This window comes from Pseudophryne corroboree, chromosome 2, assembly GCF_028390025.1.
Source record: "Pseudophryne corroboree isolate aPseCor3 chromosome 2, aPseCor3.hap2, whole genome shotgun sequence".
Lineage (NCBI taxonomy): Eukaryota > Metazoa > Chordata > Amphibia > Anura > Myobatrachidae > Pseudophryne > Pseudophryne corroboree.
In genome coordinates this window covers 846,525,484-846,541,998 of record NC_086445.1, presented here as the reverse complement: position 1 = coordinate 846,541,998, position 16,515 = coordinate 846,525,484, and the positions used below count along the sequence as shown (strand labels likewise).

The 16,515-nt window shown below is 45.1% G+C and overlaps 1 protein-coding gene across 2 annotated transcripts in view; it reads right to left on the bottom strand.

Moving 5' to 3' along the window:
* GLRA2 (glycine receptor alpha 2) overlaps positions 1 to 16,515 on the bottom strand; it is a 377,430-nt gene that overhangs the window by 137,438 nt on the left and 223,477 nt on the right. For both annotated transcript variants that reach the window (XM_063955778.1, XM_063955780.1), the window contains one exon: positions 11,200 to 11,349. In XM_063955778.1, coding sequence (XP_063811848.1) covers positions 11,200 to 11,349 — 150 coding nt within the window. The remainder of the gene's footprint in view (positions 1 to 11,199; positions 11,350 to 16,515) is intronic.

Below are 16,515 nucleotides of genomic sequence, written 5' to 3'. Positions count from 1 at the left end.
TCACGCTAGGTGTCTGCCCCTTTTTTAGACAGCTGAATCCCGCCCTGCCCGTTTTTGTGCGCCCTGCCGCCCCGCCATTTGCTGCCTGCCGGACCCCTCCACGTCGGCCAGCCGTGCGCCGCCAGACCCGGTACGTACATGAGAGTCCCCCTGGGCTAAATTAACCTTGTAAGTATTTTGCAGCTGTAAACATTAATCTCAGTGCTCTCTACCTGGTGCAATGTATCTCAGTGCTCTCTACCTGGTGCAGTGTGCCTCAGTGCTCTCTACCTGGTGCAGTGTGCCTCAGTGCTCCCTACCTGGTGCAGTGTTCCTGAGTGCTCTCTACCTGGTGTAGTGTGCCTCAGTGCTCTCTACCTGGTGCAGTGTGCCTCAGTGCTCTCTACCTGGTGCAGTGTGCCTCAGTGCTCCCTACCTGGTGCAGTGTGCCTCAGTGCTCCCTACCTGGTGCAGTGTGCCTGAGTGCTCTCTACCTGGTGCAGTGTGCCTCAGTGCTCTCTACCTGGTGTAGTGTGCCTCAGTGCTCTCTACCTGGTGCAGTGTGCCTCAGTGCTCTCTACCTGGTGCAGTGTGCCTCAGTGCTCCCTACCTGGTGCAGTGTGCCTCAGTGCTCCCTACCTGGTGCAGTGTGCCTCAGTGCTCCCTACCTGGTGCAGTGTGCCTGAGTGCTCTCTACCTGGTGCAGTGTGCCTCAGTGCTCTCTACCTGGTGCAGTGTGCCTCAGTGCTCTCTACCTGGTGCAGTGTGCCTCAGTGCTCTCTACCTGGTGCAGTGTGCCTCAGTGCTCTTTACCTGGTGCAGTGTGCCTCAGTGCTCTCTGCCTGGTGCAGTGTGCCTCAGTGCTCTCTACCTGGTGCAGTGTGCCTCAGTGCTCTCTACCTGGTGCAGTGTGCCTCAGTGCTCTCTACCTGGTGCAGTGTGCCTCAGTGCTCTCTACCTGGTGCAGTGTGCCTCAGTGCTCTCTACCTGGTGCAGTGTGCCTCAGTGCTCTTTACCTGGTGCAGTGTGCCTCAGTGCTCTCTACCTGGTGCAGTGTGCCTCAGTGCTCTCTACCTGGTGCAATGTATCTCAGTGCTCTCTACCTGGTGCATTGTGCCTCAGTGCTCTTTACCTGGTGCAATGTGTCTCAGTGCTCTCTACCTGGTGCAATGTGCCTCAGTGCTCCCTACCTGACGCAATGTGTATAATGTGCTCTATCTGACGCAATGTGTATAATGTGCTCTATCTGGCGCAATATGTATAACGTGCTCTACCTGGCGCAGTGTGTATAGGAGGTTCTAACTGGTGCAATGTGTATTAGGGGCACTACCTTCCCCACGAAACAACGCCCCTAGATTTTTGCTGCGCACCTTCGGTGCGCACTGTCCATGTTTTGGCCATAGGAATGGGAGCACCAAGCATTATAGTATGTACCTAAGTTTGCCCATCTAACTTAAAAATGTGCCCTCCCGAATGAAAAATGTGCCCTCCCCGTGATCAGCACCCTGCCCTAAAAAAAAATACCACAGTGAACACTAATTATATTGGCACACCGCTGCGCCAAAGCATCTCCATGGAGACCTGGCGGGTGAGGGAGCACTGTAGGTGTACTATAATGGTATGCTGGTGTCTGTTTTATTGTAATGACTGACTTGGAGTGCGTCCACTTTCTATGTGTATCTATATTACTATTGGGAAAGGTACCTGAGCACGCTGCTACTGTTCACCCTGGGTGCCGGATAGCTACATATGGTATGTGTGTGTATGTGTAGGGGGGCACCAAAATGTATCATGCCTCCGGGCGACTAGGATGAACTTACGCCACTGACAACACCAGAGTGTCCTAAGGATGAATAATTTAAAAAAAAAATGTATTCGCATTTATGATTAGCTATAACATGTTTTTGCAAGCGTTTTAAACTGGTACTAATTAGCAATCTCTGAATGCAAAAGAACAACCACTGTAGATAAAGACAGGTGATTAATTTGTGTACTGTGTGCACATTCATCCGGTTAATCACCGTCTTTTGTACTCATGCTCACTATCCCACTGCTTGTGCGCACAATTGTTTGTGTGACCCGGTGACTGAAGGAGGGTACAATCTTTCATGCAATTAACATAATATAGAACAATGAGACATTAAGGCAAAAACGATTCTATAAACATGTTATTTTTCTGTTGAAACTTAAGCAAGCACAAGGAAATACATCAAGCAATGCAAGAGCTGTAGAAAAATACAATCCTTTCAAATACTCATCTTATACTAGAAAATATATTACTTAGCTCATGCTCTAGGTTTTTCATGAGATATTTATAACATTGGGATGTCCATGAAGAAATAAGATACTTCAATCAATCCATTTTTCCCCTCACAAAATATTTCACCTAAAATGTATAAATTGTGGAACTAATATTACAGTTAAACTGCCTGAAATGGCAGAACAACTAGATCGGTAGCCTAGCATATGTCACACATGGAGGTTGAAATTGCACAGATCAGTCATTTGGACATTAAGCTGAATGATTGGGCCACTATATGAAGATGGCAAAAAGCCCCTGTCCTGACAAATTTTCTGGTCAATAGTTTTGGTTATTCATAATGACTTGCTAGTATGGCACAAATGGTCAACCATTTTTTTTAAATTTGCATACAATGGTCAAAGTTACAAACAACACATACGGTACTGCAATTGGACAGTACCAGTCCTTAATGAGGATTTTTAACCTAAACAACTTATATACTTAAGATAATATTTATTGTTTGCACCAAGCCAAGTTATCCCTTTAAATACATATTTGTTAAAAATCAATTTCCTATTGAGGAGTTTACATGTATTTTTATATCTCTGTTAGCTGAACATCTTTTCAGATGCCACATGGCCCTTTGGAAATTGCAAAATTGATATTTGAAGAGTAATCGAAGCCACTACTTCAAAATATATCAAAGTCTATACGTTGGATAAAACTGTATATAATACAGTATATGTAAATATCAGCCAACTGTACCAATTAGAGTTAGAGATGAACGGATTCGGTTCCTCGAGATCCGAACCCCCCCGAACTTCACCTATTTTACACGGTTCCGAGGCAGCCTCGGATCTTCCCGCCTTGCTCGGTTAACCCGAGCGCGGCCGAACGTCATCATCCCGCTGTCGTATTCTCGCGAGATTCATATAGCATATAAAGAGCCGCACGTCGCCGCCATTTTCACTCGTGCATTGGAGATGATAGCGAGAGGACGTGGCAGCGTTCTCTCAGTTTCTGCTTTCAGTGTGCTGCAAATATCTGTGCTCAGTGTGCTGCAAATATCTGTGCTCAGTGTGCTGCAAATATCTACGTTCTCTGCCTGAAAACGCTCCATATCTGTGCTGCATTGTAGTATATAGTAGGAGGACAGTGCAGAATTTTGCTGACCACCTGTATATATATATATAGCAGTACGGTACAGTAGTCCATTGCTCTACCCCTGTGTCGTCAAGTATACTAACCATCCATATCTGTGCGGCATTGTAGTTGTGCGCAGTATATAGTAGGAGGACAGTGCAGAATTTTGCTGACCACCAGTATATATATAGCAGTACGGTACAGTAGTCCATTGCTCTACCTCTGTGTCGTCAAGTAAACTATCCATACATATCTGTGCTGCATTGTAGTTGTGCGCAGTATATAGTAGGAGGACAGTGCAGAATTTTGCTGACCACCAATATATATATATAGCAGTATGGTAGAGTAGTCCATTTCTCTACCTCTGTGTCGTCAAGTATACTATCCATCCATATCTGTGCTGCATTGCAGTTGTGCGCAGTATATAGTAGGAGGACAGTGCAGAATTTTGCTGACCACCAGTATATATATAGCAGTACGGTACAGTAGTCCATTGCTCTACCTCTCTGTTGTCAAGTATACTATCCATCCATATCAGTGCTGCATTGTAGTTGTGCGCAGTATATAGTAGGAGGACAGTGCAGAATTTTGCTGACCACCAGTATATATATAGCAGTACGGTTCAGTAGTCCATTGCTCTACCTCTGTGTCGTCAAAGATACTATCCATCCATACCTGTGCTGCATTGTAGTTGTGCACAGTATATAGTAGGAGGACAGTGCAGAATTTTGCTGACCACCAGTATATATATAGCAGTACGGTACAGTAGTCCATTGCTCTACCTCTGTGTCGTCAAGTATACTATCCATCCATATCAGTGCTGTATTGTAGTTGTGCGCAGTATGTAGTAGGAGGACAGTGCAGAATTTTGCTGACCACCCATATATATATAGCAGTACGGTACAGTAGTCCATTGCTCTTCCTCTGTGTCGTCAAGTATACTATCCATCCATATCTAAGCTGCATTGTAGTTGTGCGCAGTATACAGTAGGAGGACAGTGCAGAATTTTGCTGACCACCGGTATATATATAGCAGTACGGTACAGTAGTCCATTGCTCTACCTCTGTGTCTTCAAGTATACTATCCATCCATATCTGTACTGCATTGTAGTTGTGCGCAGTATACAGTAGGAGGACAGTGCAGAATTTTGCTGACCACCAGTATATATATAGCAGTACAGTACAGTAGTCCATTGCTCTACCTCCGTGTCGTCAAGTATACTATCCATCCATATCTGTGCTGCATTGTAGTTGTGCGCAGTATATAGTAGGAGGACAGTGCAGAATTTTGCTGACCACCAGTATATATATAGCAGTACGGTACAGTAGTCCATTGCTCTACCTCTGTGTCGTCAAGTATACTATCCATCCATATCAGTGCTGTATTGTAGTTGTGCGCAGTATATAGTAGGAGGACAGTGCAGAATCTTGCTGACCACCCGTATATATATAGCAGTACGGTACAGTAGTCCATTGCTCTTTCTCTGTGTCGTCAAGTATACTATCCATCCATATCTAAGCTGCATTGTAGTTGTGCGCAGTATACAGTAGGAGGACAGTGCAGAATTTTGCTGACCACCAGTATATATATAGCAGTACGGTACAGTAGTCCATTGCTCTACCTCTGTGTCTTCAAGTATACTATCCATCCATATCTGTGCCGCATTGTAGTTGTGCGCAGTATATAGTAGGAGGACAGTGCAGAATTTTGCTGACCACCAGTATATATATATATATATATATATATGTAGCAGTACGGTACAGTAGGCCATTGCTATTGATATATTACTGGCATATAATTCCACACATTAAAAAATGGAGAACAAAAATGTGGAGGGTAAAATAGGGAAAGATCAAGATCCACTTCCACCTCGTGCTGAAGCTTCTGCCACTAGTCATGGCCGAGACGATGAAATGCCATCAACGTCGTCTGCCAAGGCCGATGCCCAATTTCATAGTACAGAACATGTAAAATCCAAAAAACAAAAGTTCAGTAAAATGACCCAAAAATCAAAATTAAAAGCGTCTGATGAGAAGCGTAAACTTGCCAATATGCCAGTTACGACACAGAGTGGCAAGGAACGGCTGAGGCCCTGGCCTATGTTCATGGCTAGTGGTTCAGCTTCACATGAGGATGGAAGCACTCATCCTTCCGCTAGAAAAATGAAAAGACTTAAGCTGGCAAAAGCACAGCAAAGAACTGTACATTCTTCTAAATCACAAATCCCCAAGGAGAGTCCAATTGTGTCGGTTGCGATGCCTGACCTTCCCAACACTGGACGGGAAGAGGTGGCGCCTTCCACCATTTGCACGCCCCCTGCAAGTGCTGGAAGGAGCACCCGCAGTCCAGTTACTGATATTCAAATTGAAGATGTCACTGTTGAAGTACACCAGGATGAGGATATGGGTGTTGCTGGCGCTGAGGAGGAAATTGACAAGGAGGATTCTGATGGTGAGGTGGTTTGTTTAAGTCAGGCACCCGGGGAGACACCTGTTGTCTGTGGGACGAATATGGCCATTGACATGCCTGGTCAAATTAAAAAAAAAAAAAATCACCTCTTTGGTGTGGAATTATTTTAACAGAAATGCGGACAACAGGTGTCAAGCCGTGTGTTGCCTTTGTCAGGCTGTAATAAGTAGGGGTAAGGACATTAACCACCTTGGAACATCCTCCCTTATACATCACCTGGAGCGCTTTCATCAGAAGTCATTGACAAGTCCAAAAACTTTGGGTGACAGTGGAAGCAGTCCACTGACAACTAAATCCCTTTCTCTTGTAACCAAGCTCCTGCAAACCACACCACCAACTCCCTCAGTGTCAATTTCCTCCTTACACAGGAAAGCCAATAGTCCTGCAGGCCATGTCACTGGCAAGTCTGACAAGTCCTCTCCTGCCTGGGATTCCTCCGATGCATCCTTGAGTGTAACGCCTACTGCTGCTGGCGCTGCTGTTGTTGCTGCTGGGAGTTGATCGTCATCCCAGAGGGGAAGTCGGAAGACCACTTGTACTACTTCCAGTAAGCAATTGACTGTCCAACAGTCCTTTGCGAGGAAGATGAAATATCACAGCAGTCATCCTGCTGCAAAGCGGATAACTCAGGCCTTGGCAGCCTGGGCGGTGAGAAACGTGTTTCCGGTATCCACCGTTAATTCACAGGCAACTACAGACTTGATTGAGATACTGTGTCCCCGGTACCAAATACCATCTAGGTTCCATTTCTCTAGGCAGGCGATACCGAGAATGTACACAGACCTCAGAAAAAAAGAGTCACCAGTGTCCTAAAAAATGCAGTTGTACCCAATGTCCACTTAACCACGGACATGTGGACAAGTGGAGCTGGGCAGACTCAGGACTATATGACTGTGACAGCCCACTGGGTAGATGTATTGCCTCCCGCAGCAAGAACAGCAGCGGCGGCACCAGTAGCAGCATCTCGCAAACGCCAACTCGTTCCTAGGCAGGCTACGCTTTGTATCACTGCTTTCCATAAGAGGCACACAGCTGACAACCTCTTACGGAAACTGAGGAACATCATCGCAGAATGGCTTACCCCAGTTGGACTTTCCTGGGGATTTGTGACATCGGACAATGCCACCAATATTGTGCGTGCATTACATGTGGGCAAATTCCAGCACGTCCCATGTTTTGCACATACATTGAATTTGGTGGTGCAGAATTTTTTTAAAAACGACAGGGGCGTGCAAGAGATGCTGTCGGTGGCCCGAAGAATTGTGGGCCACTTTCGGCATTCAGCCACTGCGTGCCGAAGACTGGAGCACCAGCAAACACTCCTGAACATGCCCCGCCATCATCTGAAGCAAGAGGTGGTAACAAGGTGGAATTCAACCCTCTATATGCTTCAGAGGATGGAGGAGCAGCAAAAGACCATTCAAGCCTATACATCTGCCTATGATATAGGCAAAGGAGGGGGAATGCACCTGACTCAAGCGCAGTGGAGAATGATTTCAACGTTGTGCAAGGTTCTGCAACCCTTTGAACTTGCCACACATGAAGTCAGTTCAGACACTGCCAGCCTGAGTCAGGTCATTCCCCTCATCAGGCTTTTGCAGAAGAAGCTGGAGAGATTGAAGGAGGAGCTAAAACAGAGCGATTCCACTAGGCATGTGGGACTTGTGGATGGAGCCCTTCATTCGCTTAACCAGGATTCACGGTTGGTCAATCAGTTGAAATCAGAGCACTACATTTTGGCCACCATGCTCGATCCTAGGTTTAAAGCCTACGTTGTATCTCTCTTTCCGGCAGACACAAGTCTGCAGAGGTGCAAAGACCTGCTGGTGAGACACTTGTCAAGTCAAGCGGAACGTGACCCGTCAACAGCTCCTCCTTCACATTTTCCAGCAACTGGGGCTGCGAGGAAAAGGCTAAGAATTCCGAGCCCACCCGCTGGCGGTGATGCAGGGCAGTCTGGAGCGAGTGCTGACATCTGGTCCGGACATAAGGACCTGCAAACGATTACTGACATGTCGTCTACTGTCACTGCATATGATTCTGTCACCATTGGAGGATTATATGAGTGACCGCATCCAAGTTGGCACGTCAGACTGTATACAGACGTATACTGGCAGGAAAAAGAGGCAATTTGGAGGCCCTTGCACAAACTGCCTTTATTTTACCTAAGTTGCCCCCCCTCCAGTGTGTACTCCGAAAGAGTGTTAGTGCAGCCGCTCACCTTGTCAGCAATCGGCGTACGAGGTTACTTCCAGAAAATGTGGAGAAGATTATGTTCATCAAAATGAATAACAAATCAATTCCTCCGTGGAGACATTCACCAGCAATTGCCTCCAGAAAGTACACAGGGACCTGAGATGGTGGATTCCAGTGGGGACGAATTAATAATCTGTGAGGAGGGGGATGTACACAGTGAAAGGGGTGAGGAATCGGACGATGAGGAGGAGGTGGACATCTTGCCTTTGTAGAGCCAGTTTGTGCAAGGAGAGATTGATTGCTTCTTTTTTGGTGGGGGCCCAAACCATCCAGTCATTTCAGTCACAGTCGTGTGGCAGACCCTGTCGCTGAAATGATGGGTTTGTTAAAGTGTGCATATCCTGTTTATACAACATAAGGGTGGGTGGGAGGGCCCAAGGACAATTCCATCTTGCACCTCTTTTTTCTTTAATTTATCTTTGCATCATGTGATGTTTGGGGCCAATTTTTTTAAAGTGCCATCCTGTCTGACACTGCAGTGCCACTCCTAGATGGGCCAGGTGTTTGTGCCGGCCACTTGGGTCGCTTAGCTTAGTCATCCAGCGACCTCGGTGCAAATTTTAGGACTAAAAATAATATTGTGTGGTGTGAGGTGTTCAGAATAGACTGGAAATGAGTGGAAATTATGGTTATTGAGGTTAATAATACTATGGGATCAAAATGACCCCCAAATTCTATGATTTAAGCTGTTTTTGAGGGGTTTTTGAAAAAAACACCCGAATCCAAAACACACCCGAATCCGACAAAAAATTTTCAGGGAGGTTTTGCCAAAACGCGTCCGAATCAAAAACACGGCTGCGGAACCGAATCCAAAACCAAAACACAAAACCCGAAAAATGTCCGGTGCACATCACTAATTAGAGTGGACAGTTCTGATTTGTGGACACAGAACCTGATTCAGAGATGATTTGATATTGTGTGCAATGGAGCGATTTTTTGTCACTGCACATGCATATGTCGCATTGCGCATATGTCGCGATGGCAGTGGTAGTGAGTAACAGGCAGGGGCATGTCACAGCTTGCGACTGTGATCTCATATGCAGTAAAAATGTCTCTGGTCGCCTACTTCCCATGGCAATGCTGCACAACCACATGGTTACTCCGAAGTTCTATTATCGACAGCCAATAGTTGTGTCTTCATAAACAAGTGGCGGATCTCAGATGCTTCAAAGGGGCATCTCAATACAAATCCTGGCATCTGTGGCATATGCCTATATTCGCACAGCTGCTGCATATTGAATCTCAGCTGCGAAGGCATTTGCGTATACTTCTGAATCAGAGGTATGTTTAAGGGATGTTTTTTTAAATGGTGCTTCCATATTATGCTGCAGCACTATACAGATGCAATTTTCTCACTCAAAGCAGTCCTTGTCCAACTGGCGTTCACAGTTTAAATGCCCTACCACACAAAACCACACATTCTAAAGTCCAACTAAGTCAGCAGTCAAATAACCTACCAGTAGTTTTTAGATTGTGGGAGCGAAAAGGAGCATAGGAACACACTGAGAACATACAACCCAAATCATGACTGCAGCGCTGTGAAGAAACACTGCTAACCACTGTGCCACCAGGTGTCACATTAAAAGAATAGGATGGGACCCCCAGCTCCAAAGCTCATAGGTCCCACAAGAATAAACCTCTACTTTGTTTAGGAAAAATACTGCATGAAGTATGGTAAGAACACCACTAAAGGTGGGTACACACTGGCCGATATATCGGGTCCGTCAGCCAGTGTGTACGGGCGATATGTCTGTGAACTCCGTCGTTCACAGACATATCACGTCGGCCCCGCAGCACAGCCGACGGACAATATATCTACTGATATATCGGCGCGTCGCTGTGTGTGTACGGGCGGTCGGCTGACCATCCGTACACTTGCTGCTGCAGCCGGTGGTGATTGACAGCTGAACTGAGTGGGCGTGTGTACATGCCCGCCCAGTTCATGACATCAATCCCAGACGGATCGGGCAGTGTGTATGCACAGCACACTGCCCGATCCGTCCATAGATATATCTGCCGATCAATTGATATCTATCAGTGTGCACCCACCTTAAGAATGCACCATCCACCTCAATCACCTCAGTCTGCAAAATTAAATCTTGTTTTTGCACTGTACCAATGCGTTTACTACTTTATCTGCTTTTCAAAAAAAAGCCTTCACTCAGCCAAAGTAATTTCATTGGCTACTACTTCTGCTCATTAGCAAATGCCATCATATTAATCAACAGACCCATGCTCTTTGACAGAAATCTAGGCGCACTTGCGCAAAGCAAGTGGCATTGCTCCACCAGAGATATTTTTGGGCCTTTTTTGTGGTTCGTGAATGGGTGCTTCTGGAGTTAGCCATTTTGTAGTTTGAAACAATATTCATGAGAATGCAGCATATCAATTTGATAGGAGTCAGTAATATAATTGAGCTAAAGTGCTGGAAGCCATGTTACAGCTCACTGATGTTGCTGGTTCCTAGTGGATTCGTTGGCTAGTTTTTCATGAACATTTGTATTTACTGGACAATACAGCAATCAGAGTTACAGCTGGAGAGTAACTACTTAGTCATCAAGCTCCTAATAAAGGGAAGGCAGGATAAAGAATTTTACCTTATTTAAATAGGTGGTATTCTTCAATATAATTGTCCTCTTTTAGGAAATGTTGGTAAAAATTAACATAGAGCCGAGAGAGGTTTTAGCAGTACTATAGATCATTCTTACCAATATTTTATATACTGTATGCGGGGAGGGAAGTGCTGGTGTATAGTGATGCAGTTTGTGTCATTGTGACCTATTCTCTGCTACACAGTGCCACAATTTGTGCCGTCATGCAGTGAACCCAGTGCCATGATGACATCATCAAGCCCCAACCACAATACAGGGGTATCTGTGATCTGAGAAGGTGGTCTACTGTCCTGGGAGTGTCCCTGCAATTAGTAAGTCTCCTGGACATGCCGTGAGAGTAGGGATATGTTATAGATGTACATAAGTGCACACTTCACTAATGTCCTTATGTTCACATAAAGCAAAAAAATAAATAAAGAACACAAGATAAAAACTAGAATACATTCCTATGAAAACAATAAATAAAACATGTATGAAAGTCAATGGCACTGCCCTACCTTGCTTTGTCTTTTCTGTCTCCTGCGAAGTCTTAGGAATTCCTTGTGTTGCCTTGATACAAAATTGACAGCTGCATATTCCAGCAAAGCAGCAAACACGAACAATAGGCAAACTGCCATCCAAATGTCAATAGCTTTCACATATGAGACCTGCAACAGAAAAAGGATAAAGAGATCCTTGTATCATTGGAGGGATAGTTCCTCTTTCTCTACAAATATTTAGTTGTTTTTGATTAAAGGTTAATCACATATATGACTTATGTTAATGAATTATGAAATATAAATATATTTTTGAATGCTGAAAGAAAATATTTATTACAAGTTATAATGTACTGGAATAGGAGGAGTAGAAACAATTAATACTTCTGTTATTCTGCAATTTTATTATTATTAGGATGATGATGATTATATAGATTGCTTTGAGGTATATGTCCTTGAATTTCATGACTATTATGTTCTATATTAGTTAAAATAATTGAATGTGTTGCCCCAAGCAGTACAATATTTAGCCAAATAGTACATATGTGCAGTGTCAGACTGGGGCATGTAGGGCCCACCGGGGGAATGCAGTGGTAGGAGCCTATGTTAGGGGTGTGGCCAGTCTTCCGAGGGGGGGTGGCCTGCCACCTCATGCAGTGGCAAATGCAGGATTTCTAGAGAGGGGTTTCCAAATGCAATCCACTATCTCCCACTCTGCGGAACATGGAATACACTTAATATTTAACACTATAGTTGGTCTATAGTATAGGCTGTATCAAACATATTTAATATAAATAAGATAATGTAAGTGGTCAGGAAAAGGTTAAACATACCATAATAAATAAATAAATACACAAACATAATAGAACCAGTACTGCACTTTCTAAGCACACATTCTCCCACCTCATGGTAAGGCTCCTGTCTCTACTTCCTGCTAGCTACTCTCTGGTCCTGTGCACTGATTGAGGCCTCAGAAGCAGAAGAAGCTTCTACCCCAGGACATGTGCAGCATCTTACACTGCATGATGTGGCGGCAGCTCTAGTAATTGTATTATATACCATTGCAATTGTCATAATTTGACCCACTTGCCAAGAGCAGGGGGGTTTCCAGACAACCACAAACCCCCCCCCCCCCCCCCCCCCCTGCGTTTGCCTATGTCATGAGTTTGACTAACAATTAGAGAGTGTAACGTCTGGGCCCCTTCATAAGTATATACAGTAAATTCAGCTGCTGCATGCATGATAATGTACCAGATTAATAACAGATTAATAACAGCAATGCACTGTATAAAATACACCATAGGTAACATATGTATAATGTATAATTAAAGTACACAGTCTGGAACCTGATGCTTAGAGCAGGATGTGGGGCCCCAGGCAGTGAGGCCCACCGGTGGATTCCCCTGTACCCCTGTGGGCCAGTCCAAGCCTGCATATGTGCCAGGGAGGTGCAGTCAGGGGAGGCACCTTCCCTGTCATAATGAGTAAAATAATACAAAGATGATATTTATAACACATACCTGTATTCTGTGTCATACTTATCTTCTTTGCATTTTTAGAATATTTTTTTGCCCTGAAAATGCACCCCAGTATTGATGGGAGGCAGCGGAATCTCTGCCTTCCATTGATAATTGTAAACTGGCTGAAGCAAGGGGCGGGGCCAAGTCAGGCTTTAAAAGCGCATTGAAAGACATGACAGGACTGTGCCTTCAGCCCACACGAAAGCACACCCCTTATCAGTCATTGGACAGCAGATCCAGCTCTGCTCAAATGGCCAGAGAGCTGATCATTGTGTTAAGCCACGCCTTCCCCCCCTGTGATTATTGTGGAAGCACCCAGCACACTGCAGCAGCTGAAGCAATGCAAGGTTTCCTGGCATACTAGACTTTCCTCAGTGTCAGCTGATTAACAGACAGCATTTGCCATGTGCCTGACCCCTATCTGGAGGAGACTGATACCATTATGGGAGACGCAAGCTCTGTGTACACCAAAGGTTAGCAGCCAGGGACCATCAATCATTTGCCACTCTGCACTATATGACAGAATTTTACATAGGAGACAGCACTACAGGGTGAGTAACACTTATCTCTGTAACTTTGCTCACAGACAGAGAATATTAGGAGATAGATAAGTTGCTCCTCAGTTCTTACTGCACTAAAGAGCTCATTCACCAGCACTCGCTGCTGCTGCGTACAGGCAGATCGGACAATTTCGGCCATCTGCACATGTGCGACTATTCTTATAGCGATCACATCTCGTGATTGACAGCTGCGGGAGTCAGAGAGGCGGCAGCGTGGCATTGGGAGTGGTCTGGACAATGGAGGCGTTTTCGAACCATGGGGGTCATTCCGAGTTGTTCGCTCGCAAGCGGATTTTAGCAGATTTGCTCATGCTAAGCCGCCGCCTACTGGGAGTGAATCTTAGCATCTTAAAATTGCGAACGATGTATTCGCAATATTGCGATTACACACCTCGTAGCAGTTTCTGAGTAGCTTTAGACTTACTCGGCATCTGCGATCAGTTCAGTGCTTGTCGTTCCTGGTTTGACGTCACAAACACACCCAGCGTTCGCCCAGACACTCCCCCGTTTCTTCGGCCACTCCTGCGTTTTTTCCGGAAACGGTAGCGTTTTTTCCCACACGCCCATAAAACGGCCTGTTTCCGCCCAGTAACACCCATTTCCTGTCAATCACATTACGATCGCCAGAACGATGAAAAATCCTAACTGCATAGCAAATTTACTTGGCGCAGTCGCAGTGCGGACATTGCGCATGCGCATTAAGCGGAAAATCACTGCGATGCGAAGATTTTTACAGAGCGAACAACTCGGAATGACCCCCCAATTTCGGGGCGGCCACGTGATATCACACATGGCTGCTGCAACCCGAAAAGTGGCAGCAATCCACCTGCATATGCAACCTAGCTGCATATGCAGGTGGGTCAACCTTAATTCCTGACTCAGCCATGGGATAGCAATTGTTTTGTGATTACATCACTGGCTGACAAGTAGCATGCTGGTTGGCCTTGCCCTGCGCCTGGCAGCCCACAGTATGCAATGTGCTGTGATGGATACCAGGGGTGTTGTGTATGTGCGGTCAGCTAAGACCGCACTGCACGGCGCCCACTTCCAGGGAGGCTTGCGGGGGAACCTTCTGCCGGTTACAAGTGCACTGTGTAGCTAATGTGCTACAATCGACTACCGCCATCGATGGCGGCAGCCAACATCGGGAATGCTTCAAATTCTGGATATCGGTAAATCGGGCAGCATTGTATCCTCCATAGAACTCTATGGGGGATGCTGCTGCTGCGGGAATGGAGGGATCGCAGCAGGCTGCGGCCCCCCCTTCTGACATCAAGGGAATACTTATTATTTGTGGCTAACTCCCGAAAACGGGTGTTTTAGGGTATATAGCTGCAAATATACAATGATAAAAGGGCCCCACTGTGCAGTAACATTTGAGCCATTATAATGCAGAAATGGGCATTACCAACCCGATGTGTGACAATGCCTACATAAGTGTGGCATTACATGCCAGTCTAAAATAGCTGCAAAAACCGTGCCAATTAACATTTCCCCAATGACAAATCAGGAATGGATATTTGTAGGCCTTTGCCAAGGCAGCATTTTGACAGAACCATTTTTTAACATCAATGAGCAATCCACCATCACACACTGTGCTTCACTGCGCTGTCTTATGGTGTGATAGGTAAAAAACACACTTTTAAAAAGTCTGGGGGATCTTTGTAAATGCAAAAATACTGTATGTACACACTGAAACATTCGTGCCATAGGGTATGCAGACAAAAATGGCTGATGGTACCGCTACATTTACAATCATAAGTTATTATGGGATGAAAGGCAAGGGCAGTAAGTAAGGATGGTTATCACCTGTATCGTAGTGCCGGACTATATTATTGTCCTGAAGCCATGAAGACAAATCTTTTATATGCACTGGTGTATTATTTTCAATACTTACCCTCCGGAGTCCCGTGTCAGCAGCGGCGGCCATTTTCCTAGCATTTTGTGCATGAACAGTAGAAAATCTCTGGGAAAATGGCACCGTGCCATTTTCCCAGAGACCTTCGCAACAAAACTATTTGTCATCAGCCATCAACCATCGAGGATTTGTAATCGTCAATGATTGATAGCCAACCCTAAGGGGGACCAGATGGAGTTTGCACACAGGCCTCCTCCTCGCTTGATATGCCTCTGGTTATGTAATAGTTAATATAGAGCCACATAGACGTTCTAGACAGTGACTATGGGGGTAATTCTGAGTTGATCGCAGCAGGATATTTTTTAGCAATTGGGCAAAACCATGTGCACTGCAGGAAGGGCAGATATAACATGTGCAGAGAGAGTTAGATTTGGGTGTGGTGTGTTCAATCTGCAATCTAAATTGCAGTGTAAAAATAAAGCAGCCAGTATTTACCCTGCACAGAAACAAAATAACCCACCCAAATCTAACTCTCTCTGCAAATGTTATACCTGCCCCCCCTGCAGTGCACATGGTTTTGCCCAACTGCTAAAAAATTTCCTGCTGGATCAACTTGGAATTACCCCCAATGTACAGAATTCTCTGAGTGTGCAGCACTAAAAGAAACCATATCTATCTCTCAGCGCTGGCCTTAATGTAAAAAATAAGGATGGCCTTAGAGGACTTTAATATTATTTCATTTTTTATGATTTTATAATTACACCATTATATTCATAGTTTTTATTATCCTGCTGTCCCCACTCAGAGCTTAGACAGATTAAGTACAGTAATAAATTAACCTTTTTTTTTTTTTAATAAATTTAGAATTTGCAGTCTCTAATTAGCCCTTATAGCATCCAATCTAACATTTATATGAATGGTGTGATTTACTGGACTTCTACTCTGCGGTTGATTGGATCTTCCATGTGCCCAACGGAATCGGTATACATTCTAGATATCGGCTGTCGGAATCCCGTCACCCGTCAGAACATCGACACCGGAAATCAGTTTATTGAGTCAGGAAAGGGTGATTTCCCCAAGTTTCATAATGACAAATCGCCTACATCGCTGAGTGTGTACGGTGATTGCGCACTCCCATGGTCTCTAGTGACCTTATGCTTATGAAGGATGGAACGTTTTTCGTAGAGTGACCGGGAACCCCAATTAGTGCATGGCTCGCTTCGCTCGCCATGCTTCGGGCAAGGTGCCTTCGCTCCGCTCCGCTTGGCACAGATTACCGTTACAATCGTAGTCCACGTGGATCGTTAAGTATGAAAAGGTTCCAAAAAAGGGAAAAATTGTGAAAAACTCATGTCAACCTTTTTCCATGTCGACCTTATTCCTGTCGACATTTTGTCCA